The sequence below is a fragment of the Larus michahellis genome, chromosome Z (assembly GCF_964199755.1).
Source record: "Larus michahellis chromosome Z, bLarMic1.1, whole genome shotgun sequence".
NCBI lineage: Eukaryota > Metazoa > Chordata > Aves > Charadriiformes > Laridae > Larus > Larus michahellis.
Genome location: NC_133930.1, coordinates 87,282,382 through 87,309,385, shown reverse-complemented (window position 1 = coordinate 87,309,385; position 27,004 = coordinate 87,282,382). Strand labels below are relative to the sequence as shown.

Genomic DNA, 27,004 nt, shown 5'->3' with positions numbered 1-27,004 from the left:
TCCTGTGCGAGCTGTGAGCTTCAGCATCGCCTAGCACCACCAGCCATGGCACCACGCCTGCTGTGCACCCGTTTGTCACCTTGGAGACAAAAACGAGCCAAAATCGTTAATCTCTGTTCTGTCCTGTGGCTCTCCCAGCCGGGAGGCTTTCCTCACCTCTGATATTTAAAAAAAAGTAATGGTGCTGCTTGAATTTGCTTCCTGACGCCCATGCTGAGTTTGTAAGCTGGTCACATCTAACCAGTTACCACAAAATTGATTCTGGAGCCTTCTGTTTAGAAACCTGCAAGGTACATCCCAGGCAATCGCGCTATCTCCATCAGGCTCTGAATGAACCAGTCAATAATCACCATTGCAAAGGGTGCAGAGGTCTTTCTTATTATCCTTGATATTTTCTTTATGAGCATGTCTACATAGGGAATAGCTATATGGATGGGCAGATGGGTTACAGATGGTCACTATGCATGTGTATACGTGTAGTACATATATGTATAGCTAGATCTAGGTAGGTATAGGTAGTTGGGTGCGTTCCTCATAGCTTGTTCTCTTGCTTTCTGAATGCATCATTCAAATATATGGGCCCAGATTTTTAAACCAGCCTTAGCTAAACCCATACAGTTTGTGTCCAGAACTGGTGCTGTGGAAGAGCCAAGAGACCAGTTAAGAGCCACCCGCATGAGCACGGGGCCGTGCCGGCTCATCCCAGTGTGTTCCGGGGAACCCGTTGTCCCGGCCGGCACTGCCTCATGCAGAAGAGACACAGTGGCCTTTCGGGTTGATGGGATCGGTTCTCTTTGGTGGGTACCGTGCTTAGCTGGAGGAACGTGTGTGTTTGAGGATGTGTTTGCTCTCGCATTGCTGGTCTGTGCCCCATCCTCCCCACGCATTCGTGTACTGAGCCGGTGTACTCAGCACGGGGGAGTGACAGAGACACCTGAGTAAGGGCTCCCTCTGCGTCCGTGGAGGTTGTAACCAATTTTCTTGGGCTGTTTTGATGGGCTTTTACTCTCCCCTGCTTTTCCCCAGGTGACCCCACACGGTCTGTGGGGAGACGAAGGTGGCATGGGCAGAGCGGGGCAGGGGGGGGTTGGTCCTGCGTCGTGCACGTGGGTCAGGTGCGCTCTGCCCCTGAGGGACCTCACCTCTTCATCGCTGGTTGGCGTTCCCCTGCTCACTCTTCTGCTCTGCTTTACCTCCCGGGCACCCTCCAGATCCCACCACTGCTGTCAGCCTCTGGCTGCCGGGGACATTGGTGTTTGGGGGGTTGGACGAGATGACCTTTAAAGGTCCCTTCCAACTCAACACATTGTATGATTCTGTGATTCTATCACTGATGCCCAACTGCCAGCACTCCAACCCTGACAGTGTGGCTTGGTCCTGTCCCCTTTCCCTCGCTGTGGGCACGGGCAGAGGAGGAGGTAGAACATGGTGATGGGGTGTGAGTTTTGTTGTGGAGTGGGGTATTTTGGGGTCTTGTGCCAGCACTCATCACTGCTTCTGGAAGGTCGCAGCAGTGAGGGGAAGGTGTCTCATGCATTGCTTTGGTACATAAGCACCAGCGGGTGCCATGTCCTTTCTCCAGATGAGAGGAGACCCAGGGCTGCTGTGGTGGGGAAGGGTGGCGAGCACCCTCTGTCCCCGTCCCCGTCCCCACGCCTGCTCGCCGTGTGTCACAGCCCACTCACATAGCTGCTTGTCGCAGCAGCAGCTCATAACCTCCATTGCCTCTGGAGACCCCGTCACCTCCTGAAATAGAGCTGTTGGGCAGCAGCACCCACACTAATGAGGGTCCCTGCCGGTGGGGTGCACGGAGATGGCCGTCGGTGGCTGATGAGCATCGCGGGCGCCATGGCAGGGAGCGGGGTGGGCACAGCACGCAGAGCTGAAACCCGACTGCTGTGTGGGCACTGGTGGCTATCGAAAACAAATCATAAATGGCAATACCAGGTACAATTGCATCGAGATGGCAGAGGTCCTGAGGAGTCCTGATGGGCTGCCGATAGTCAGTTGAAACAAATTGCCCAGTGCTGTGATACCTCAGCTCCCAATAACAGAGGGCAAATGGCCTTCCAGGGGGAGATATAGATTTTCCTTTGAGATATGGAAAGGGAAATAAATTAAATTATGTTCGAACATAGGGTTCTCTCTCTCTCTCTCTCTCTCTCTCTCTTTAAGAAAAAGAAGGGGAGAGAGAAGGAGGAAGGGAAACGGGGGGAAAGAGAAAGAGACAGAAAATAAGCTTCAGCAGGCATTTGCAATTTAATTGATATTTGGCGGCAGGAAGCCAATCAGTATAAGTAAATTGACGTTATAAGATAAAAATAATAGCCTAATGGAATGCCTTCCCCCACGGCTGCGGCAGGCCAAATAAATACGGCATCGCATGTCGAAGCAGCGTGGTGGCCGCTCCTGGGCACAGCCTGCGCCGGCGGGGCTCGGTGCGGGCTGCGCATCATTTTTATGGCATCTGTCTCCGCTCCCTGAGAGCAGGCAATGAGGGGTTGCGCATTGATTGCCGCCCCAGCCAACGGCGGCTGAGGGAGAGACCGTAATTAATGGCTTTATTTGCTGGAGCACCGCTGAGAACAATCGAGTGTGTTATGGTAACGACCGGTGCCCGCATTCGGCAGCGCAGGGGAGCCCGGCGGGCAGCCCCCGGGCACCAGCACCCTCTCCACGGCCAGGCGCAGTGGTGGACAGGAGCCGTCGGCCCTCGGGGGGCTCCGCCGGCGTGGGCAGGCAGCGGGGGACGACGCCGGGGCAGGCACCGGGGCGAGCTCCCGGTTCATCCCAGTGGTGGTGGTGCGGCAGACCCCGGGTTGTTGGTCCGTCTGCGGCACAGCTGCTGCGGCGTCTTTGGGGAGAGGGAAGTCAGCGATGGGTGCTGGTGGAGGACCCTTTGTTTCCTACTGGGTGGGGTAACGGCTGCCCGACCCCCCTGTCTTTGCCCCCACCCCCAGCCACTGCCATCGTGCCTGCTGCCCAGTGGTAGCAGGGTTAGCTTTGCACGTTGCAAGTTTTCTTTCTTTTCTTTTTTTTTTTTTTTTCCTAAAAAAAATATGTCTCTTTCTGAGATTTCACCTGGCATGGTGCAAACCAGTCATTTTTGTAAACGGTGCGTGGTTCTGTGGTGTGCACTGGCTTTGGCTGGGGCGTGGGACGGTGGCGGCGGCTTTGCCAAGCACGTCTTGTGAAGAGCCCGTGGCCACGTGTAAGTGTTTGTGTACAGGCACGTGTACATATGTTTTAAGGAAAAATTTCAGGCAACGTGCATCCTGAATGTGCTTCCTTTCTTCCTGAAGGAAATAATGTCAAGAAGAGAGGTGGGCAAGTAAAACCATGAAAAATTATAATGAACCCCTCTTACAGAACCTGTGAATCTTTTCAACGGAAAAGTGCTTGTCTTCTACTTAACTATTTGTTGTTCATCACAAAGTACAAACTTGGAGATACTTTCAGTTTTCGATTAACAGAAACTAATTTACCTTAAAAAGCCTGTCAACTCCCCCTAAAAAAATTTATTTTTTGTTTCGCTAAGCATTTGAGGCAAAAGGTACAATGAAGAATAATCATGCCTTGAACAAGTTCTAGAAAATAATTTCAAGAGTTTGGTTACACCTAAACCACTGATACTCTAAAGTACCTGTTCTGTTGCCCTCGCTGCGTGGCGCGGCAGTTCGGTCTCTTGGGCTGCGGGCGTTTGCGCTCGCAACGAGAAGAGCGCCTCGGCGAGCGCCCCGCGCTCCGGGCGACGAGCTCTGAATGCTGAGACACAACGGGGACGGCAGCACGCGGCGGGCGAGGAGGGGCTGGGGCCGGGGCTTGGTCAGTCACAAGCAGTGAGGATTATTTACTTTTTAATAGTCGTATTAAATACATATATTTATATAAATAGATACAGATACATAGATAAAAAGCTACATAGATACATTGATATATAGATATATAAATAGATGATAGGACAAGAGGAAACAGCCTGAAGTTGCGGCAGGGGAGGTCTAGGATGGATATTAGGGGAAATATCTTCACCAAAAGGGTTGCCAAGCATTGGAAGAGGCTGCCCAGGGCTGTGGTGGAGTTGCCATCCCTGGAGATACTTCATAGCTGTGCAGACGTGGTGCTGAGGGACGTGGTTTAGTGTTAACTTGGCAGTGCGGGGTTAACGGTTGCACTCTGATCTTTTCAACCTCAGTGACTCTGTGATTCTATGATTCTATATAAGCTGATGACTTTATATTTAAATGGTTTTGAACTGGAAAGCTGAAATAACTTTCATTTGAAAGTCTCGGGGTATGCTCTCTCGAGACATTCAGGATTTTCCCCAGTAGGGCTTTGTGTCACGCAGTTCTTCAGAAATGATCCCTGCCTGTGAACAAGACTCAGTTTTAGTCAATCAACATTTTCCTATAGAAGAAAAAAATCTCAAAAATTTCCCCATCGCTGCAGGTTTGCAGTGCAGTCGGAGTCCCGTACCCCGCCCTTGGCTGCTGTGGCACTGAGTGAACCTGGAAAGGCGAGACCTGTGCCTGCCGCGCCGGGTGGTCGCTCTCAGACCACCATTACTGGTTCTGAGAAAATACTGGTTTGCCAACAGCCGGCTGTTGGGAAGAGAGAGGGAACATTCAGATACAGCAGTCTTCAGAAGTTGTTTGCCAAGCTCTAGCCATGTATATAGAGAATCATAGAATCACAGAATTGCCCAGGTTGGAAGGGACCTTTCAGATCATTGAGTCCAGCCACCAATCTAACTCTGACAAAAACCATCACTAAACCATATTGCTAAGCACTACATTTACCTGTCTGTTAAATACCTCCAGGGATGGTGCCTCAACCACTTCCCTGGGCAGCCTGTTCCAAGGCTTAATAACCCTCTCAGTGTAAAAATTTTTCCTAATATCCCATCTAAACCTCCCTTGGTACACCATTGCCAAACTTGAGGCCGTTTCCCCTTGTCCCATGGCCTGTTCCTTGGGAGAAGGGCCCGACCCCCCCTGGCTGCCCCCTCCTTTCAGGGAGCTGTGGAGAGCGAGAAGGTCTCCCCTCGGCCTCCTCTTCTCCAGGCTGAACACCCCCAGCTCCCTCAGCCGCTCCTCACAGGACTTGTGCTCCAGACCCCTCACCAGCTCCATTGCCCTTCTCTGGACTCGGTCCAGCACCTCAATGTCTTTTTTTGTGGTGAGGGGCCCAAAACTGGACACAGGACTCGAGGTGGGGCCTCACCAGTGCCCAGCACAGGGGGACGGTCACTGCCCCAGTCCTGCTGGCCACACTGTTCCTGATAGAGGCGAGGATGCTGTTGGCCTTCTTGGCCACCTGGGCACACTGTGGCTCATATTCAGCTGCTGTCGACCAACACCCCCAGGTCCCTTTCTGCCGGGCAGCTCTGCCCCAGCCTGTGGCGTTCATGGGGTTGGTGTGACCCAAGAGCGGGACCTGGCACTTGACCTTGGTGAACCTCATACCAATACATATATATCTAAAAATCTATCTATCTATATATATAAATATATATAAGAGAGTGTGTGTGTAGATACATATATATATAAAAGAAATACATCTATACCTATATACCTAAAAATATATGAATTATTTTTTTCCCCCTGGAGGAGTTATCCCGTTACATGGGAGGGGAACAATGATTGTAGGAAGACTGGCGCAGACCGGAGCGAGGGCGTTCTCAGCGGGTGGCGACGTGGGGCTGTTCCCAGCGTGTTTGCCTCAAGTGAGGCTGCAGGAACAGTCTTTCCCGCTCGAGAGGTCGTTGGCAGAATTCCTGTGACACAGCCCAAAAAGTGACGCGCTCAGCCTCCCTCTGAATGAAAGCACGGTCTGAAATAGTAGAAATTTGTGGAGGGAGATTCTCCCGTACTTGCTTAGTGAGGGCATCCGTGTGATAAGCACATTGTCAAGGGAGTTGTACTGTAGATTGCTGAGTTTACTGCAGGATAAATAATTAATGTTTAGATGACACTAATTAATTACAGTAATTAGCAAAGGGCTACACTGTTTTTCCGTAAAAGTAAAATCTTGGCCGATTGATTTTGTTCTGTGTCCAGTGCGTCAGAATGTTCGAGGCAGAACCGTAAGACACAAACATATTCAGGGAGATGTTGTTTTCTTTGGGTCACCGACTGCCTGTTTGTCCTCTTCTGTTCTGCAGTTTTAAAAAAAACAGGAGTGCGGAAGCAAGAATACATTTAGAAAGCTGAAATAGTGATAATAAAAACAAACATGACGTTTCACTGCCTCTGCAATTAAACCACCCAGTGTGACACTCTCGCACGTGCTGCGAGCTCCTCTCCCCGGGCGGGTGGACGGGACCTCCCTGGGCTGGGCTCGGCTCCATGTGCGAGCCGGGGAGAGCGGGACCCTCTGCCTGCCTGCGACCAGCGGGGACCCACGGCACCGCGACCTGCAAAAGGCACCCGTGAAAGGCTCCCCCTCTGCCTGACAGAGGCTGCCGGCTGCTCGCCGTGTGCTCTCTCCTCCTTCTCCTCTCCTCCTCATTCTCTTCCTTTTCCTCTTTCTCCTTCTCCTTCTCCTTCTCCTCCTTCTCCCTCTCCTTCTCCTTTTTGTCCTCCTTCTCTTCCTCCTCCTCCTCTTCGTCCTCCTCCTCCTCCTCCTCTTTGTCTTCCTCCTTCTCCTCCTCCTCCTCTTTGCCTTCATTCTTTTCCTTCTCTTCCTTCTCTTCTTCCTCCTCCTGCTTTTCCACCTCCTCCGTGGTGTGAAATCAGGTGAGGGTCAGAAATGGTAGTGTCTGACTTTCCTGTTTGAGACCTGTCCCCCTTGGATGGACGTGGTGTCGCAGGAGCAAGGGCGGGTGCTGAGGGCTGCCAAAGTCAGCACGTTGCCACCTCCCCCCATGTCTGCGTGCATGTGTGCGCATGCGTGTGCTCGCCCGTCGGCACCATGGTGAGACCCGTGAGTGCTGGTGTGTGGGATCCTGCTCGGCACACCCCGTTCATTCACGGCATCTCCCAAATCCAGGTGTGGGAGCCACGGCGGCAGTGTCGGCAGCGTTGTGACTCCCTTCTGGAGGGGGATACTGGGGCTGGGGGACGCCAAGGGCTTCCCCACGCAGGGGAGTTGCAGCCAGGAGGACCTCCCGGAGGTGCTGTTTCCCCGGGCACCGCTGGGCGACCCCCCTGGCTGTGGGAGCCGCCGGACCACAGGGCACAGGACATGGTTTGCTGCCTGCGGCGGTGGGTGGCCTCGGGGGAACTGCTGGGAGGCGCAGATCGGGCATGGTCTCACCACCCATGCACTGCACGCCCGTCTCTGGCTAACGGCAGCAGCCGCCTTGGTGGGATCCAGAAACCCCCTTGGCACCTCTCCTTCAGAAGCCGATTTATGGACCTTCTCCATTGTCCCCTTCTCTGCTTGGAGGAGGACAGAGCGTGGGGAAGCGCCGTACTCCGCTGCTGTTGCCGAGCCGAGGTGATGGATGCTGGGCAGGCAGCAGTGAGGGCAGCGTGCCCGGCAGCACCTGTGTCCCACCATGGTGACGGGTGCGGTTTTAGCTGAAAAGGCGTGTTGGACCCCGGCCCGGGGACGCCTGCAGCTCGTGGCTGGTGCGGGAGAGTGCAGCCGCCTTCGGGCAGAGAGAAAGTGCAGCTGAAAGGAGATGGATGTGCAGATGCAGCTCCTGGGTGTACAAAGAAAACAGAACAATTTTTGAGGCGTAAAAACCTACATTACACAGCGTGGAGGACTTTTAAAAGTTAATTTTGCCCAACTAATGCATGTGGATAAAATATACCATTAAACTTGCACTTTGTATAACTTGTAAAAATCTACAGGTGCATAGAATCATAGAATTCATGTAGGTTGGAAGGGACCTTTAAGGCATATTGTATTTTATAACAGTGTTTTACTCCTGTGTTTTGCATTATGCGTGTAAGCCATTCCGCTGAACTTGGTCAAGACGTTTCTTTGCTTCGTTGTAAGTGGGCACATTTGCAGATTTGAGACCACAATTCTGGATTTTGTAAAATGAGGCTTTGTTTAATTTATGCACGAGAAGAGCCTGCAGGTGTTAACAGCTTTCTCTGAGTGCCATTTGCGGACAAGTGGATGGCGAGTCCATCTTTGGAGTCCCCAACATCAGGAGGACACGGAGCTGTTGGAGCGGGGCCAGAGGAGGCCCCGGAGATGCTGGGAGGGCTGGAGCCCCTCTGCTGTGAGGACAGGCTGAGAGAGCTGGGGGGGTTCAGCCTGGAGAAGAGAAGGCTCCGCGGAGACCTTCCAGCCCCTTCCAGTCCCTCAAGGGGCTCCAGGAAAGCTGGGGAGGGACTCTGGAGCAGGGAGGGGAGCCATGGGACGAGGGGGAATGGTTTTACACTGAAAGAAGGGAGATTTAGGTGAGATCTGGGGAAGAAATTCTTTGGTGTGAGGGTGGTGAGCCCCTGGCCCAGGTTGCCCAGAGAAGCTGTGGCTGCCCCATCCCTGGAGGGGTTCAAGGCCAGGTTGGCCGGGGCTTGGAGCAACCTGGGCTGGTGGGAGGTGTCCCTGCCCAGGGCAGGGGGTGGCACTGGGTGGCCTTTAAGGTCCCTTCCAACCCAAAACACTCTATGATTCTATGATAACAACTGGCCAGGGTTATTGTACCGAACGATCACCCCTCTTTGCACAGACCCTGTCGGTCTGCGTTTGCATGTCCTACCACTGCCTTTTCCTTTGGCCTTCAGATTTCAGTCTCACAGTATTTTTCAAGCTGTAAATCCTCTCCCCTTCGGTCACAACCAGAGGCCAGTTTGCCATTTCCAAAAACACGCAGAGCACAATTTCATCTTCAGCCTGCTTTGGTCCATGTCACCCAAGCACACCTAGAAACGATTTTTTGAAAGAAATGATGAAAGGATGTGTTGTAGCATGGTGTGGAAGTAGGTATAAACTATGTTAAAATAGCTTCAAGGACCTTATAACAGCCATTTGAAGATGCACTTTGGAGCTGTGAGTACATGAAATAAAGTGCATGTCTCCACAGCTTGCTGCTGAACACGGCTTACAAAAACAGATTAGGAAAAGAATCAGTTTCTTGCAATCATTTGTTAGTAAACTTGTCATGATTTACTTTATATATGTAGTTACTGTGCTTATATCTCCCCTGAAGTATTACAGAAGTCATAGAAAGGTAATATAAAGTTATATCTCCCCTTAAGTGTTACAGAAGCCACAGAGAGGTAAGCCCACCCCGGCGCTGTGGCTGCCCGGGGCTGGCCCAGGCACCTGGCGTCCCCCGAGGCCCCGGGAGCTGCGGGGTCCCAGGTGTCCCCTGTGTGCGAGGGGGCCGGGGGCATCGGCTGCCCTGCGCAGCCTCTTCCTTCTGACCTCCGTCTCTGCGCTTCCGAATTCCCTGCCGAGCGGGAGGGAGGTAGCACCGACAACATTTTTCCTGCTTTTTGAACATAAAACCGCGTCAGAAGAGCAATGGCGAAACCCACAGAACCCACTTCATTCCCTCGGGCCACGTCCTCCGCTGAGCCCTGCCCCGCAGTGGGGCTGGTGGCCGTGGCCGTGGCCATGGCTCCCCGAGGGCGCTGCGGGGAGCCTGATGGTTTGGGACAGTCAAGATGACCACCCGTGCTGTCTCCTGTGCTGAGACCCCTACCAGGGTGGGTACCTCTGTGCAGCGAGCTTGGTGAGCTTGGTGAGCTTTGCCGCTGCCCCGGCGTGTGGCAGGGGATGGTCTCGAGAGCCCCAGGGCGCCCACCTCCCTCCACAGCCCTCACCGGAGCGCCGGCAGCAGAGCAAGCCCAGGCCTGCCCCAGGGTGCTCTGACCCGGCGGGAGGCCTCCAGCCCACCGGCACCGTCAGTGACGGGGCTGCGTCCTGCACCTGCAGAGCTTGCGGTGTGAGCAAAGCACCTGGGGAGGAATAACCCCCCGTCCAGGACAGGCTGGGGCTGGCCTGCTGGAGAGCAGCTCTGCAGAGGGGGACCCGGGAGTCCTGGTGGACAACAGGATGACCATGAGGCAGCAATGTGCCCTTGTGGCCAAGAAGGCCAATGGTCTCCTGGCGTGCATTGGCAAGAGCGTGGCCAGCGGGGGGGGGAGCTCATGCGCCCTCTCTGCTCTGCCCTCGTGGGGCCACATCTCCGCCCCGCAGACAGAGCCCTCGCAGGTGCACAAGTGACCCGGCCCCACTCCGTGGCACTATTTGCACAAGTGTTCGTTCAGGTCCATAGGCTGTCCCCTTCGCGTTAGGGCTGCCAAGGTGCAAGGTCTCACCATGCCTTCGTTGATCGCTCCAGAGGGAACGGTAGGATGCAGGAGACTGCAGGGCTTTCCTAGCACAAACTAGGAGATTTATAATAAAATTCCTGTGTGGCTGCTGCAGGATTAAAATCACTGTGGGAGGAGATGAGCCGTAACCTCATGGGAAATCTCTTCTGTTAAATAAAGCTCCCTTGTTGGGTGATGCCCATAATCAGCCGTGGAGCCGTGCCCCGGCTGTGCGGCCGTGCTGCGGGGAGGCACCTCCTGCACTACAGGCACGGCTCTGGCTCGTACATCTTGTGGGCATACCGAGTGGCTCCAGCTTGTGCATCAGGGTGGACCTCCAGCTGTCCTGGAGAGCAGAGACAAATGTTCTCACGGTGGAGAGGAGCTCCATCACTTCTCTGTGAAAGACCAGAGGGGGCTGGTTGATGATAAAAGTGCTAATCGCCGCGCTGCTGAGTGTTTTAGGAAGAGCAGCACTGACAGGCCCACGGCGCAGCTCCAATATTTCCATCTTCCTTTTCCCATTCCCCGCAGCCGGTGCAAACGCAGCGCTGAGTGTGCAGGCACCGGGCAGCCACCTGCCAGACATGCCCCGCAGGGTGGCACGGCATGGTGGGTTCACCACAGGGAGCCAGGAAGATGCAGCCTGGTTTGCAAGAGTGTGCAGGGGGTGAAGACACCCTGTCAAGAGGTGATGACACAAAACTGGGAGGAGTGACTGACACACCAGAAGGCTGTGCCACCATTCAGCAAGACCTGGACAGGCCAGAGAGCTGGGCGGAGAGGAACCTCATGGAGTTCAACGAGGACAAGTGCAGGGTGCTGCACCTGGGGAAGAATAACCTCCCGCACCAGGACAGGTTGGTGCTCACCTGCTCTGCAGAGAGGGACCCAGGAGTCCTGGTGGACAACAAGTTGACCTTGAGCCAGCAATGTTCCCCATTTGGCCAAGAAAGCCAGTGATCTCCTGGGGGGCATTGAGAAGAGCGTGGCCAGCAGGTGGAGGAAGGTCATCCTCCCCCTCTGCTCTGCCCTGGTGGGGCCACATCTGGAGTGCTGTGTCCAGTTCTGGGCTCCCCAGTTCAAGAAGGACACGGAACTGCTGGAGAGGGTCCAGCGGAGGCTACGAGGATCGTCAGGGGACTGGAACACCTCTCTGATGAGGAAAGGCTGAGAGCCCTGGGGCTGTTTAGCCTGGAGAAGACTGAGAGGGGGTCTCATCAATGCTCAGCAAGAGCTAAAGGGCGGGTGGCAAGAGGATGGGGCCAGACGAGGTGGTGGAGTCACCATCCCTGAATGTGTTTAAGAGTGGTTTAGATGTGGTGTTAAGGGATATGGTGTAAGGGTGAACTTTGTAGAGTGGAGCTGATGGTTGGACTTGATGATCCCAAGGGTCCTTTCCAACCTAAATGATTCTATGATTCTGTGATTCTTCTCCCGGGGACAGGACAAGGGGCAACGGGCACAAACTGGAACACGGGAAATCCCATCTCAACGTGAGGGAAAACTCCTTTCCTGTGAGGGTGGCAGAGCCCTGGCACAGGCTGCCCAGAGAGGTGGTGGAGTCTCCGTCTCTGGAGACATTCCAAACCCGCCTGGAGATGCCATCCTGTGCCACCTGCTCTGGGTGACCCTGCTCTGGCAGGGGGTTGGACTGGGTGATCTCCAGAGGCCCCTGCCAACCCCGGCCAGTCTGGGATTCTGGGATTCTGAGAAGAGCCAGGGTCCCCCCTTGCTGCTGGCTGGGGTGAGCGCAGCTGGGACCATGGTGGCGGTGGTCCTGTGCAGGCTGCACAGCCTGTGCAGGAGCAAAGGGTGGGATGGAGGGGAGGCGGGGGGCAGGCGGGGCGTACCCCGAACGTGCATCCGAATGGCGGGTGGGAAATGGCTGGAGACCCCCCGCTGCCCAGCACTAGGTGGGTGCAGGCAGATGCTGGGGGCAGGGTCGGTCGGGGCTGCCCCTGGGGCCGTGTGGCACCAACGGCCGGTGTGTGCAGCTGTGCCGTGCCGCGGGATGCAGCCCCGGTGTGCCACAAAACCGGTGTTCTCCCTCCTTGCCCAAGTGACAGCATGGGGTGGAGGCGGCCGGCGCTCACCAGAGGGCAGGGGGGCTCGGGCTGCTTGGACTCCTCGTGTCCTCACACCCATCCCGACTGCGAAATCAGTAAAATAGTCCTAAAAACACAACACGAAGGCGGGAGTGTTCAGCAGCCCCCGCGGCCCGGGTTTTTCCGAGCCCGGAGGCAGGACAATGCGCTGCGTCCGCAGATGCTGGTCGCTGTGTCTCCAGGAGGAGCAGAGCTGGTCCAAGTATATCTAACAGGTCAAGCCTTGAAATGAAGAAGCAATAAGCCACTGAAATGGTACTATCACCGAAACATGATTGATCAATTGAATTCTATCAGAGACAGTGGGCAGTGAGATTAACTCAGGCCTGATGGGTTCAATGAGTTAAAGCATGATGTTCATTTCAGCTTCATTTCACCAGTCTTTGCTTGTGAAATTGGTCAATCAATAGAGGTTGAAGATCATATATATATATATTGGTGACCATCTTATAGGGAATATAATCTAGCGTAGTCAGCTCCTGACTCCGGCTGCCTTCAGTGGGTAATGGAGACAGAGCAGAGACTCTATCAGTGCCATCGAAATGGCCTGATATCTTCTCCAAATGAAAAGTATTTTTGGATCTCTGATGATTTATCTTTTTTTTCCCCTCTTTCTCACTTTGATCTACGGCAAAACCCATACCCATCTTCGTGAAATGTAGTGATTTCTCTTGAAAATATTTGCGCGATGATCAGCTTTATACGCTTCAAAATATAAAGCTTCTTTTTAGTGATACTGTCCTTTGAAAAAATAAATAGCAGTGCTTAGAAAGCTCAAATAGTGTAAATGCAAAGATCTCTTGCTGTGTATGTGGTTCTGAAAGTAACGCCTTACCGGGAAGAGCTGCCAAATGCACACAATCCCGAGAAGGTGGCATGAAAATTCAGTTTACGTTTTAGACAAAGCCTTCCAAATGGTAATTAAAACAAAGTCTTTATCTTCTCTGGGCTAATTTACAGGCATGCTACAAGGAAACAAATCACCTTTTTGCCTCCTGGTAATATTTCATTTGCTTCGTAATGTTTTAAATGTGGTGAATAACATCCTTCCTAATTAGCCTGCATTTCCCTATAAGGTGGAGTAATTAGGTATGATACCAGGTAATGAAGTTGGACAGTACAAATTAGAGACAGAAACCATGTCCTTTATGAATATGGGCTGTTCGTGGTACTAGCTATTTACTTCCTTCATTAACCCTGTAAAACCGCACTGTTTAAAAAAAAGAAAACAACCTGAAGACCTGAAACCAGAAGATCCTCTTTTCCGTCAGAAAAGCAGCGCATCAGACAGATGTACCACGGACGCGTGCACTTCATGGTACATCATTATTATTAATTACACTGGCAGTATTATTCCAGTAGGATTTGCGGGTGGCACGTGTTTCTCAGCCTCCGTCACCCGGCTGAGGTCCTTGACTGGAGCCGTGCTCGCTCAGACCAGGGCAGGGTCTGTCCCTGAATAAAAAAAGACAAGGTGGGCTCGATCGTTTTCTTTAGTTCAGTGGTTTTTATTGGTACTTCTGTATTCTGACTTTTTTTTAGATGATAAGCTTTAGGACTTTTAAACGTGCCCTGGTGTTTTGTGAAGAAAGGGTTGAGGGTCATTTGCTGGCCTTATTTTGGCCCATAGTCTTGGAAATGTATAAGCAAAACACTATTTTAAATCAAATGAGTTACATGATGAGTATCAATAAAAATTTGTTTTAGGCGTCTTTGGCAATTTCAAATGTTCTCCTGCTGCTTCAGAAAACACATTATGGACAATGTCCTGGTTTCATCTGGGATAGAGTTAATTTTCTTCCTAGTCGCTGCTGTGTTTTGGATTTAGTATGAGAATAATGTTGATAACACATATTGTTTTAGTTGTTGCTAAGTAATGTTGACGTTAGTCAAGGACTTCTTCAGCATCCCATGGAAGCTGAGAGGGAGCACAGACAGGGTGAGCTGGCCCAAGGGATACTCCATTCCATAGGCGTCGTGCTCGGTATATAAATGGGGGTTGGCTGGGGGCAGGATCACTGCCCGGGTGGGCTGGGCAACCGATCATCGGGTGGTGAGACCAACTTGTGTTGTATCACTTTATTTTGTAAGTTCTTTTATTATTATTATTATTGTTTTCCTCTTCTGTTACTGATCTTTTAAACTGTTTTTATCTCAACCCATGATTCCCCTCCCCTTTTCTCCCTCTTCTCCCTACCTTCCTGGGGGGGCCGGGAAGCAGAGAGCGTCTGTGTGGTCCTAGTTGCTGGCTGGGGTTAAACCACAACGGACAAGTATTTAGCTGTAAAAAAAGTACGTTAAAAAAAATTAAATCACAATTTCTCAATCTGTTTAAACTGATCTTGCAGTTTGCCTAGGTCCCCAGAAAATAACTTGCTTTTAATTAATGAAGATGTAGTGTTTCTGGATGATAGCCGCACCGTTTAGACAGCCTTTGGTCATCAAGACCGTGCATGGTGTCTCTTCTCAGAGGTGGATCTGTTGTGTGCCTGAATCTTCCTAGACTGCCCAGACTCTGGTTAGCCATAGAAAATCTTTGCTGGTGTGTGACATTAACATTATGTTAGCCTTCAGCTGACGAAGCCAGGCTGGTTTCTTTGGAAGTGTGCCCAGCTTTTGTTTTGAAACCATGGGTCATTTTTCTGGGTAAGGCGCAAACAGGGTTCCTGCAGTTCAGAGTGAGGAACAATGGCTTTTCCCCGTGCCTAGCAAGTGCCCACCGGTGCATGGGGAACCAAGGAGGGGGTGTCCCTGGGACATTGCCCCATTCCAAGGTGTACCCAACTCGGCAAGTCATAGAATCATAAATGTTTTGGGTGGGAAGGGACCTTAAAGGCCACCCAGTGGCACCCCCTGCCCTGGGCAGGGACACCTCCCACCAGCCCAGGTTGCTCCAAGCCCCGTCCGACCTGGCCTTGAACCCCTCCAGGGATGGGGCAGCCACAGCTGCTCTGGGCACCCTGGGCCAGGGGCTCACCACCCTCAGAGTGAAAAATTTCTTCCCAAGTCCCCACTGCAGGAGAAGCCGAGCTGTGCCCAGATCAGTAGGGACGGTGCTTCTGGCCTCGTGCCGGGAGGGAGGTGCGCTGTGTCCGAGGTGGTTCAGAAAGTTGTGGTCTGACGGCACCACCTTGTCCCATCTGTGAGAGCTGCTGGAGATAAGGGATGCAATGTTTGCCTGAGAAGAATGTCCTCTTTTGCATTAAGAGGAGTATTATATTTGTGCTCTTCATTAGCATTTCTGGAAAGATGCCATTGGACTGGGAACTAATTGTTTTGCAGAGTAGGTAGGTACACACGTAGTGCTACTGTCAACAAAACATAACCCTCCTAGGTGGATGCATTGATTATATGAAGAATGTTTTTACCACTCCCTGGAGCATATTTATAACCCAAAGTGTTTCAAACCTGCCAACAGTATTTTAATTATCGAAGATATTCTAGAGTATTCAAACAATGCATAATGCTAATGGTAATTATCTCACATTTATATAATGTCTAACAGCCAAACGCATCCCAAAGACCTTCACGAACTTTCAGGTGTCATGTGCAGCGTGTAGAAAGTCCTGTACTCATGCAGTGAAACGCAGGACTGACTTACCTGCAGTTAGTCCGAGTTCAGGGAGCACGGTGCAAAAGAACGAGTTACTGCTTCGTTCATGGGACGCAGAGAGGGAGTGATAACAGGGGCGAGTGATGTTTGGGGGGTTCCCAGTCTCCTCTCACCAACGTGCTGGGTGCTCTGGGCAGTGACGGCCACCCCGGTGGTCCCAGCTCGTCCCCGTTCCTGCTGGGTCCCTCCCCGTCAGCGAACCCTGCGGGCACTGACCCCCATCTCAGCGCGGCGCGGATGGCTGAGGGATGGCCCTCCCCGATGGCTGCTCTGGCCGCGCTTCCACCACCCCACCAAATCCGTGTCTTCAGTTTCAAACCCCTCCAGAGCCCCACCTCCGCCCCCGCGGGATTTCGTGTGCTGCCACACTGCCCAGCGCCCTGCGGGACGGCACCTGGCCCGCTGGCTCCCTGCCGGCTCCCTCCGGCACCGTCTTTGCCCGCGGGTTTCCCTTGTGGGGGGAGATCTCCTCCTCTGCCTGACGTTTCTCGGGGGCCTTTCGAGGTGGTCCCCTGCTGGATCGGCATCGGGAGCCTGGCCCGGCCGAGGCTGCTGCGCCAGCCTTCGCCTTCTGCTGGCGCCTCTTCTCTGGCGTATTCACCCCAAAAAAACCCTGAGCTCTCTTCCCTAATACGAGTTCTGCTGGCGGAACGTGGGTCAGCTGCTCTGTATTTAAATGCGATGGGGTCTCATTATACACCTGATCTCCGGGTGTATAAACAATGTGCAAACGGCATTGGCATCACCAGGAACATTTTCCAGGTCATACCACGTCTTGGATCATTTCACTCCCTTTCATCACCCCCTTTAGACCAAAACTGCATAAAGCTTTAACTTTGATGCCAAATTGTGAATAACATTAGTTTAACCTGAAATTTAAAGCCAGAGTTTCCGTGCTCCAGAGACAGGGTCTCCCCGGCCTTTTGCTACCATGCAGCTAGCAACCAGAATTTTAATTTTATAATCCATGGTTGACTAAACCCAGCACTAGGTCTATTAGATAATATTTGATTTAGAATAGTAAAAAAAAAGAAAAAAAAAAAGATTTAAAGATACACTGCTCTCTTATGTCCCTTTGTATTTTTTCACAGCTCTGTGCATGTGCTTAGGGTTTCTATTCAGAGGACAGGTTCAGGGTTTTTTTCCTGTGTGGTATAAACTGACGTTTGCACTTCACAAAAGCCAGCATTGACTACTCTTGATTTAAGTTGCATGACTTTGTCTAAACAGGTAAATATAAAGCTGTTGTTGCCTAAATTGCTGAAAACTAAAATTTAGAAGGAAGTTCCCAGCACTAATTGTTACGACCAAATGCGTGTTCAGCGTAAGCAGCTTGTTATGGAGTGACCTGGGTGGAAGGAGTCCTTCTGTGTGTCGGCCCCTCGGTTTGAGAGATCTGTCTGACAGCAGCCTGGGTTTCTGGATACACGGCATTTCTGCAAAATCCAGCTGTGCTGAAGGATGATCTCAAATCAATAGTTCTTTGTGAAAAATCTTGTCTGCCGGGCATCACCCATGTTAGTGATGGTCAGCACGTGTCTGGGGACAAAACTGACGTCTGCAGCAGCAGGGTGTCCTTGCACGGACCCCTCTGGTCCTTGCCCTGAAAAAACTTGATGCAGAATCTACCACAGAAGGTCCGAGTGATGTTATTCCTCTGCAGACTATTTGGGTAGTAAGCCACTGCAACGCTCATGAAAATCTTGTTGTTAAGGATGCATTTGAATTCTGCTCCTCAAAACTACCTCGGCAGCGAGATTCTATTTTTAAAACGTTTCCTCACTCTGTCTAGTGCGGTGTTGCCATCTGGAGAAGAAATCTGATATTTACTGTTGTTCTTGGAGTTCCACCTCCTGGAGTCCTGGGAATACTGCAGACCTCAGCTTTCAGTGCGTAAAAGATACATTTCTTGCACTGACAGGTGAAGGAAAAGTAGGAAACCACTGTGAATCTGCAAAAAGCAAATGGAAACAAACCCCTCTATTGCAAGAGTCTTTTCGAACTGACAATCTAAACATTTTTCAAACTCGTCTCATGGCTTTTCAGCCATGGGCGGTCACTTATGACTTCTGATAAAATTCTCTGCCAAAGTCAGGAGAGGGAAAAAGCCCGTGCCTTGGAGCCCGGGCTTTCATCACGCCAATAGGCTTAAGAAACACGAAGTGAAGCTGCAGTGCCAGGAGGGTGCCTGGGATCGGGCCCCTCTGAGGCTGCTGCAGGGGTAACTCAGTGCCAGGGATGTCCTGCTGCAGTGTGGCACGGGCAGTGCCGGCGTTTCGGAGGTGCCTGGCCAGCGGGAGGTGGTGCTTCCAAAGCACAGAGCTCGGCACAGATGGGGCTGAGCCAGAGCTGCGGGTTCCGCAGGGAGCAGGTGAAGCGTTCGGGCTGAGATGGGGCAAAGCGGAACTGCCAGAGCTGACCCAAGTGGGCTCTGACTGCAGCTTCAGGTGGCGTCCTTATCCTCCCGTGTCTTCCTGCATCCAGACCATGAACCAGACACGTTCTTAGATGGTGGTGTAAAAGTGATGCAAGCAAAGATATGACCGTTGTCCTTTTGTCCTGCCTTTAAATTATGTGTGAAATCATCAATGGTAAATTGTGTTGAGGGTTGGCGGTGGTGGAAGACTGGTCAGAGCGTCTTCTGGCAATGTGTGTCTTGCTTGTAACCTCCTCTCAAAGAGTCCTCATGGTGTCACCAAACTGGTACCCACATCTATTTAGGGGATAAAATGAGGCGCTCCTCTGTAGGTCTCATCATTGCGATGACTGCTTATTCTCTGTCTTCTTTGTCCTCTTTGAAAGGTATTCAGGAATCTCCAGTACCAAATGGCCATTCTCTCCCGGGCAGAGATTTTCTTCGGAAACAGATGCGAGGAGACCTTTTCACTCAGCAGCAGCTAGAAGTGTTGGATCGAGTCTTCGAGAGGCAACATTATTCTGACATTTTCACAACAACTGAGCCCATCAAACCAGAACAGGTACTATTACAAACGTTCGGTGTTTTCCAGATGTGCTTTCCGCTGGCAGAGGTCTGTTTGGTGGACATCACCAAACACTTTTCAGAGTCACGGTAGAAAAACATGGAGAAAAGGTGTCACATCAAGCCCTACAGACAAGTGCATGTTAGGCATAAAGGACTTGAGGATTGAAAAATGAAAGAAAACACTTGCTGTGTAAACATTAGCAAGTGTTTGGGTATGAAATTACACCTGATCTGGGCCAGTTACATCAAATGAGTCCTTAAAGAGCATCACAGCTTCTGATGCTTTTGTTAGGTCTCAGGCAGGCTATGCAGGTAACAAGGAGAAGACTTGCAAAACTCAATGCCTAATTTTGCTTCATAGTTAGCATGATTGTGCACACAAATTAGATTTTTGTATCCAGAAAGGGCTTATTAGGCATGTAATTGGCCATTTGCTGAGAGAAACACCCAATTAGTGTGTGAAGGTAAATTAGTTGCACCTACAGATTAGCCGTGTGTTTGAGAAGGACTTGGCAGTAATTTTTTGGGAAAGTTCCATTTTTGCAGGCATGATACAGAAGCACATGCGAAAGCCGATGGGCTCTGTCTCTCTGTGTTTTCTTCTTCTTGGGTGGCAGCCTTTAATTTAGCTGCTGAGAGGGAGGTGGAAACGCATGCATTGCTGTCAGCACCAATAGTAGCTTGCTACTTAACGATGTGTCTGGCCATTAATCTTCAGCGTTCTTAATGTTAGACCTGCTTTTTAGCAAGGTGGATGAACGCTCAAACTGCAGACAGACGCTGATTTCCCTTGGAGGAATCTATACATTTGAGGGCCATTGGAGATTATCTCATGGCAGCCTACTACCATCGTGGCTTTAGTTAAGGAATATGTATTGGTATAAATTTTTTGAAAAATTACTTAGTTAGGCTGAAAGTCATATGGTAGAGTAGAAATTCCTCACGCCTTTCAGCTCACATCTGTCATTTGTTATTTCATTCCTAGAGCAATTTTTTTTTCACCAGCTTTTGCTGGTTTTGTGGTTTCCCTGGTTTGTATTTGCCGAGGAACTCTGTGGATCTGACCTCAAGCTGGAAAAAGATGGGGAAGATGCTGAGGTCAATTTGATTTTTTTTAAAAAACTCGTGAGGAAAGCCAAAGCAGCAGTGTCTCTGGAAGGTGAAATGGCCTTCACGTACCACTAGATGGTGGTTATCCCATCTGAACACGGGTGATACTGGGCAGGACAGGCACCGTGCCCGCTCCTACAGCCAGCCTTTCCAGTGTTGGTCACTTAGACATTGTGTGGTGTTAAATCTGCCCCTCTAGCGTCTATATGCCAAAAAAGTCATTACAAAGAGAGTGGTGATGGAAGAGGATTCTTTCTTTGTGTCTGTGTTCTGAAGTGTCTGAGCCATGTCGCTGTAGCTCAAGGGAGACAGTGCAGCAGTGAACGTTTATCCAGAGAGAAACTTTTGCTGGTTTAATAGAAAGAATGGGAAAAATGAATGAGGATGTAGCTGAAGTATTACCCTGATTGTCAAATATGGGCCATTCAGCTGTTGGTGGAGCAAGGATCTGCCTGGGTCCACATGAGCAGCTGTCGCTTGAATGGCTGTGCTGCCAGGGAGTTAAGACTGGAGATATGTCCCTGTTAATCTAGTTAACAGGGTACTCTCTGCATGCCCTGGGAAGTCACACAGATGCTGAGAAATGTGATATTGTGATGTGCAAAAGTGCTTAGCAGAAGCACCTTGCCTAGGCGTTCTAAAGTTTAATTACAAATGGAGTTCGTAGCTGTTTGCTTCCGTACATGTTGGAGCATTGTCGTTTGCTTTGGGAAGGCTGGGCCATGGTGAAGTGCTCGTGGTTCTTTGGGGTTAGCTTCTGCTTTTTGGTGGCATGTGATGTGTAACCCTCAATAGGAACGCGTGTGATATGTACGATCAGCTCTGGTTCACAAGGATGTGGCATGGCTGAAGCAGTCGTGTTTTACCTCTTGGGCGAGTCAAGCAAAGCTGTCATGATACTTAACCAAAGCAGAGAAGCTGTCTGGATCAATTAGTAAGGCCAAAGAAATCAATGAGAAAGAGAATACTGAGAACATTAGTGATGTGACTTGGAAAACCAGAGCTGTCCCTGCGAAAGATTGCTGTAGTAAACCAACACCTGGCTCCGGCGCCCGGCTGTGCAGAGCGACGCTGAGCCCAGGAGCCGAGCGCCGGGCAGCGGTGGATGTCTGGAGTCCGTAGCTATTGCTGTAGAGGAAAATGAGGAAAAGATGCTATAGAGACAAGATGTGGGGAGAAGCCTAGTAGGAGCCGTCGACCCACTGCTTGTCTATTTTACTAGAAACTTGGTCTGGTAGCAGCCAGCTGAATATCACTAATTTTACTTTGGCACAAAAACTTGTTGAGGTCCTTGCACTGTTCACCTGAGGAGGGCTCCAGGTATTTTAGTGGAAGGTTTGCTATTTTCTAGACAAGGAAGTTCCTTTTCCTCCCTCTTTTGCAGCACCTCTCCAAGTCTTCCTCCTTAAATGTGTGCTGGGAACAGTCCCGTGGCCACGCTGAGTTGTGGCACAGCAAAGCGTTGGCAGCCGCAGTGGCTGAAGTCTGGCTCCTGCTAACCAAAGTCCTCCTGATCCATTTTCTGGACAAAATTTGCCTGTTGGAAGGTGTACATCACCCCTCACGTAGGTGGGCGTGTAGATGGGCTGTGTGGGAGGGCTTGGTCACTGCTCCCGAACCTTTTACTTTGAGTTCTTCCAGTCTATTTCCTTTACTTTTCCATCTTTAATGTTTCCCTCAGTCCGCCTGTATATAATGGAGACTCACGAGTTACTTCTCACCTCAAAATACCTTGTTCCCCTGACAAGCATCATCTGAGTTTTCACGTCTGCTGTAAGCTGTGCCTTCTATAGAGAGACCCACAGGGAATGAGTACTTGTCTTTGGGGAAGGGCTCAGACAACGCCAAGAGAGAAGGCAACTGCTGGACAATGACAGGAAAATAAAATAGAATAGCAGGCAGTCTTTTGTTCAGAAACGGTGCCCGTGGCATGCTCTGGGTGAGGCAGGGATCCCACCGTGTGTTTGTATAATTAAAGACTGTCAGACCGCGCGCACTGCGGGGCAGAAGTAAGGAATCTCATATTATGCGCCTCGTTTTGCCACCTAATGCCGGGTGCTGCGGCCGTGTGTGCGTAGGTGTCTCTGCGGCACAGGTACATGGTGCCGACAGATACAGAGAGTAAGAAATTCTTTGGTGTGAGGGTGGTGAGCCCCTGGCCCAGGGTGCCCAGAGCAGCTGTGGCTGCCCCATCCCTGGAGGGGTTCAAGGCCAGGCTGGACGGGGCTTGGAGCAACCTGGGCTGGTGGGAGGTGTCCCTGCCCAGGGCAGGGGGTGCCACTGGGTGGGCTTTAGGGTCCCTCCGAACCCAAACCATTCCGTAATTCCATGACTCCCCTCACATCTGTGTGTTATGGGGAGTCGCCAAGGCATAAAGTGCTCTAGAAGCACCCTGGCCCCCACAGAACCTGCTATAAACATGAATCCATGTGTAAAATCAATGCCTTTCCCTCATGTTTGTGGCCTTTTGTGCTCATTTTTTGCAAACAGCCTATGATCGATTTGCATTGGCTGCAAATGTTCGTGGAAAACTGATTTCACGTATTTCTGGGCCCGGAATTTGAAATGCATATAGTGGGGTGTTTGCAGCACCTCCATTGTGCTGCCATTCTGCTCGTGGCTGCTGGCCACCATCGGCCAGGACAAAGTCCAGGGCTGGAACGTTGGGTAGCCCTCAGGTCCCAGAGAGGGAGACCCACTGCAGCGTCTGCCTCCCGGGCTGGCAGCGGCTTGGTTCTCCTCTCGGCGCCTCTCTGTGTGTGGGGACAGCTCTGCTGCTTCCCGCTGTCGGCTCCCCGGTGCAGTCCCACCGCTGCGGGCACCCAGACCTCCCTGGGAGCAAAGCTGTACTGACGCAACGAGTGGCTTTTCCTGCCCGCCCTGGACTTCTCCTGTACAGCCACCTCCATGGCGGACCATGGTACTCCCACCTGGCTCCTGTCACTGGCAAAACCCACCATGTCCTTCTGGTGCACAGAGCTGCTACTGCAAGTGGTGTGGTTTTCCAGTGCCTGGTCCTTTAGGAGCAACCGGCTGGGGGAACTGGAGATGCCCATGAGGCCCATCATCCTCTGATGGCTTCCCACCATTCCAGCCAGAAGGATGGAGGAGCTCGCGTGAACCATTGACTCGGATGCGTTCTCCAGTTAAAGCATGGGTGGGAGATGTTCCTGGAGATCAACCAAGACCTGCCGGGGCCAGGGGAGGCTGGACGGGTGCAGGGGGCAAGCCTGGCGCTCACGGACTGGTGTGCTTTTGGTGGCCATGGGAGCAAGAGGAATGCCTCTGCAGGGGAAAACCGTGGGGTGAAGGATACACAGCAGGATCCACTTGACAGGAAAGGCAGTGCATTAATCTCTTCAGAATAAAGAAGAGAATTATCAATGCTGGATTTCTGTCCACGACAGAAATGGATTCTCTTGTATTTTCAGCTTCACACATGGGTCCAATCGAATACTCATTGAAGCCAAGAGGAATATTTCTATTGACTTCAATAGACTTTAGATCAGGGCCATAATGAGGCATAACACGATGTGACCAGATTCAACACTATGTAGGTCACCGACTTAGAAGGAACTGCGTGCAGCTAATAGCGGATAATTCCCAGGCCTTTGCTGATGCTTTCCCATTGCTTGTAGCTAGAACTAAACTGAATGTCTGTTCTTGTATTTATTTCTGGATAAAATGTAGATATTCTGGTCTTAGGTAGAAACCAGGCAGTGCAGATAAGTCTGGATCTCGAGATAAGGACAGGCAGATGAAATCTGGATAACTAATGAACCTGAAAAAATTACTAATAAATTGAAAAAAAATGGAAAAAATATCATAGAATCATAGAACAGTTAGGGGTAGAAGGGACCTTTAAAGGTCGTCTAGTCCAAACTCTCCTGCAATGAGGGGATTTTTGCACAGCGTTAAAACCCCTCTGTTTCAGAGACAGTGGTGATGAAGAAGTTCTCTGAACTCACTAAGGGAGGGGCACAAGTCCTTTTGTAAATCTTCAGATTTTACTTTTATCTTCTTGGAAAGATGAAAATTTGTTTTTCACTGTATGGAGCTGTGATGGATGGTGCGTCCACAGGAACGCAGCTCCTGAGGGTGTGGAGATGTACGGTCCTCCTTAGTGTTGGGGTTTGATCTTCGGGAGTAAGAGGGAAAAGTCAGAAACGTGTCAGATAAAAGAAAGGTCAAGAAAAAGTCAGTTAAAGCCAGAAAGGGTGACTCATTTTTCTATTTGTGTGAATAATATGTTTTTTCCTGGGGGACGCTCCCTTTGGGTGGAGACTGGCTGCTGAGGATCTTCTTAAAGTACCCTGAGACTTGCGATGAGAAGTGCAGAGCTAGTATTTGCTTGTGTCATCGCAAAACTTTGTGTTGTCTGGTAACAGTGAAAATTATGCCACTAACTCATGGCTATATTTGAACATCCAGAGTAAATTTTTTTCTTGATGTGCCACCTGCAGAAGAGATTTCAGCATGTAGGTGTGAGCTGTTGCCCATGGCTTGAGTGGCAGGGTGGGGTAAATGAAGAGCAAGGAAAACAAGACAAGAACACGCGGCTCGACAAATGGACACAAATGCTAAAATTGAGATTAAAAAGACAGAGGAAAAGGAGAAGCGGAGTTTGTCATCGCTCTGCCGGCTCTGATGACAGCTCCTCGTGTGCTGGCGGGTCGGGAAGGCGAGACTCGGTGTGCTCGGCACCGTGCACGGCAGCGGAGCATCCCCTCAGCCCCGTGGGGGTGGCAGCGGGTGGACATGGCCATCGGGGTGCGCAGGGCCTGGTACGAGTTTGTGGGTGTTGCATTACCCCCGTGATGTTCCGTTTCCCCCCCAGCCAGCAGCCGGTCCCTGTCCTGCACCAGCGGAGCTTGTCTGGAGTCGGCAGCTGGATGGGCTGGGCTGGTGGCGGTGCTGGTGCTGGTGGTGGCGGGGGCAGTGGCGGGTGCTGCCTGCTCGCCCCCGTTTTGCCGTCAGCGTCAGCCCCTCTGCCTGCGGAGACGGGCTGCGGGCGGCGCGGGGAGCGCGGGCGGCTCCACGCTTCCCACATCTGCGGCTCTCCCAGCTGGAGCCGCCTCCGGCCCAGCCCGTGGCTTTATTGGTGGGAGGGGAAAGAAAACAACTCTAAAATCCAGCCTAGGAGAGCACATCAGGAGAGGAAAAACCTTCCCATATTTACTCTCAGTAGACTATTAAACAACACCAGGCTATTAATTTGGCTTTTGAGTCTTCACTAAAGCCCATAAAAGCGCACAGTTGTCAAATGGAGTTCATTTTAATTTCCTTTCAATCACAGTAAATTATTCAGGTGATAAATCAGCTGGGGCAGCCTCCTGGCTGTAATAGAAACCCTAATTCCTGGCTAATTATCCAGCCCGTTGCTGCCAGCAGATCAATACCCCTACCGAATGGAAAGGGCGCGGGGTCTGGGCCGGGGGACGGCAGCTGGGAGCAGGGTGGGCGCCCCTGACCGCTGCGGGGGGTCAGGCAGCTGTCCCCCCCCGCTGTCCGCAGGGGACGCGTCCCCTCCCGGGGCAGGGCAGACGTGGCTTGGGGGGGCACAGGGCGCCACGTCCCCGCATGCGGATGGAGGAGATGGAGCACGCTGGGGCTGGAGCGGGGGTTCGGCACTCCCCGCCCTGGGGGGGCCCTGCTGTGCTCTCGCCACTCGGTGGGCTGCGGTGCTGGCCCTTTGCCGCGGTTCTTCCGCTGATTCCCCGGGTGCGGGGCACGCGCAGGACGGGCCGTGTTGGGGTGCTCGGGCGGTGCGGGAGCGGGGGGCTGCCTCCCGGGCCACTGAGATGCCCGTGCTGCTGGTGCTGCCCATCTCTGCCGGCCGGCAGGACAGTGTCCTTTGAGGGAGTCAGAGGCTGCTCAGAAGGAGATCTCAGGCTGGTAATATTGTTTTGTGCTGAGTAGTATCTTTAAATAACAGCAAAATTTAAAGGGGCTGAGAAAAGACTGCAGAGGACCATTGCTCCGCTGTAACACAGGGCGCTTCACTGGGACGGAGCAGCAGCTCTCTGGAGACGACAGTGGCACTTGCCCCGGTCTCCCTGCGTAAGGTTCAAGGGCTGCTCCGTGCTCAAAGCTCTTCAAGCCCTGAGATGATGCTGCTGACCACGGCCTCCGGTTCACAGGCAGCCATCAGCTCCCGGCCAAATAACAGGGTTCTGCAGAGGTGCCAGGTAGAGCTCCTCTGTCTGCCGGGGTCTCGCGGGTCCTCCGGGGGGCTCGGAGCTCTGCACGGCCCCTGGCTTTGGAGGGTGAGCCTCCGGGATCCCTGTTCCTGTTCACCATCACCAGCATTGTCGCTTATTCACATGACGGTGGCGCTGGGAACAGCACGGGGCTGGGTGTTGTGCGCTGGCTGTCCCCGAAGGTCTCGCTGTCTGGATGGGGAAGACAAGTGGTGGCTGGGGAGAGGAAAGCAGTTTCCCTGCAGTGCAGATCCAGAGGGAGCAGCCGAATGCCGTGACGGTGCCACAGAGAGGCTGAAGTCTCTTCTCTGAGCCCTCCATCCTTCTGTCGCGCTGCTGGGGACAGAGCCGGGCACCGACTTTTCCTTTGGCTCTGCTCTGTTGTAGGGTCAAGAAAGAGAAGAGAACCCTGCCAGGGTACTTATTCCTGCTGAAAATCAGCTTCTACGCGTAGAAAGCCTTTTTTATTTTAGATTAGCAGTAGGAAGCACGACTCCTTGGGCCAGCACCTCCCATTCCCGTCCTTGCCGCTCTGCCCTCCCTTACAAGCCTTTTTTGTATGTGCGTGAGCTTCTGAAGGCTGCACAGCATTCCCTGCGCGTGCAGTCTTGTTGTGACATGTCGTGTTGGGTGGTGACAGTCACTGCGGACCGTGTGGTGTGACACCTGGTATTTTGTGTGACGGGGGGCTGCGGTGGTGGAGAGTTTTCTGGGGAAGCAACGTGACAGGAGCTGCGTATCCTGCTTGCGTCACTCCGCATCAGCAT

The 27,004-nt window shown here is 51.9% G+C and overlaps 1 protein-coding gene across 1 annotated transcript in view; it reads left to right on the top strand.

The window, feature by feature from the left end:
• Nucleotides 1-27,004, top strand: part of PAX5 (paired box 5) — a 136,760-nt gene that overhangs the window by 32,921 nt on the left and 76,835 nt on the right. The window contains exon 6 of the mRNA XM_074569347.1: nt 18,747-18,922. Coding sequence (XP_074425448.1) covers nt 18,747-18,922 — 176 coding nt within the window. The remainder of the gene's footprint in view (nt 1-18,746; nt 18,923-27,004) is intronic.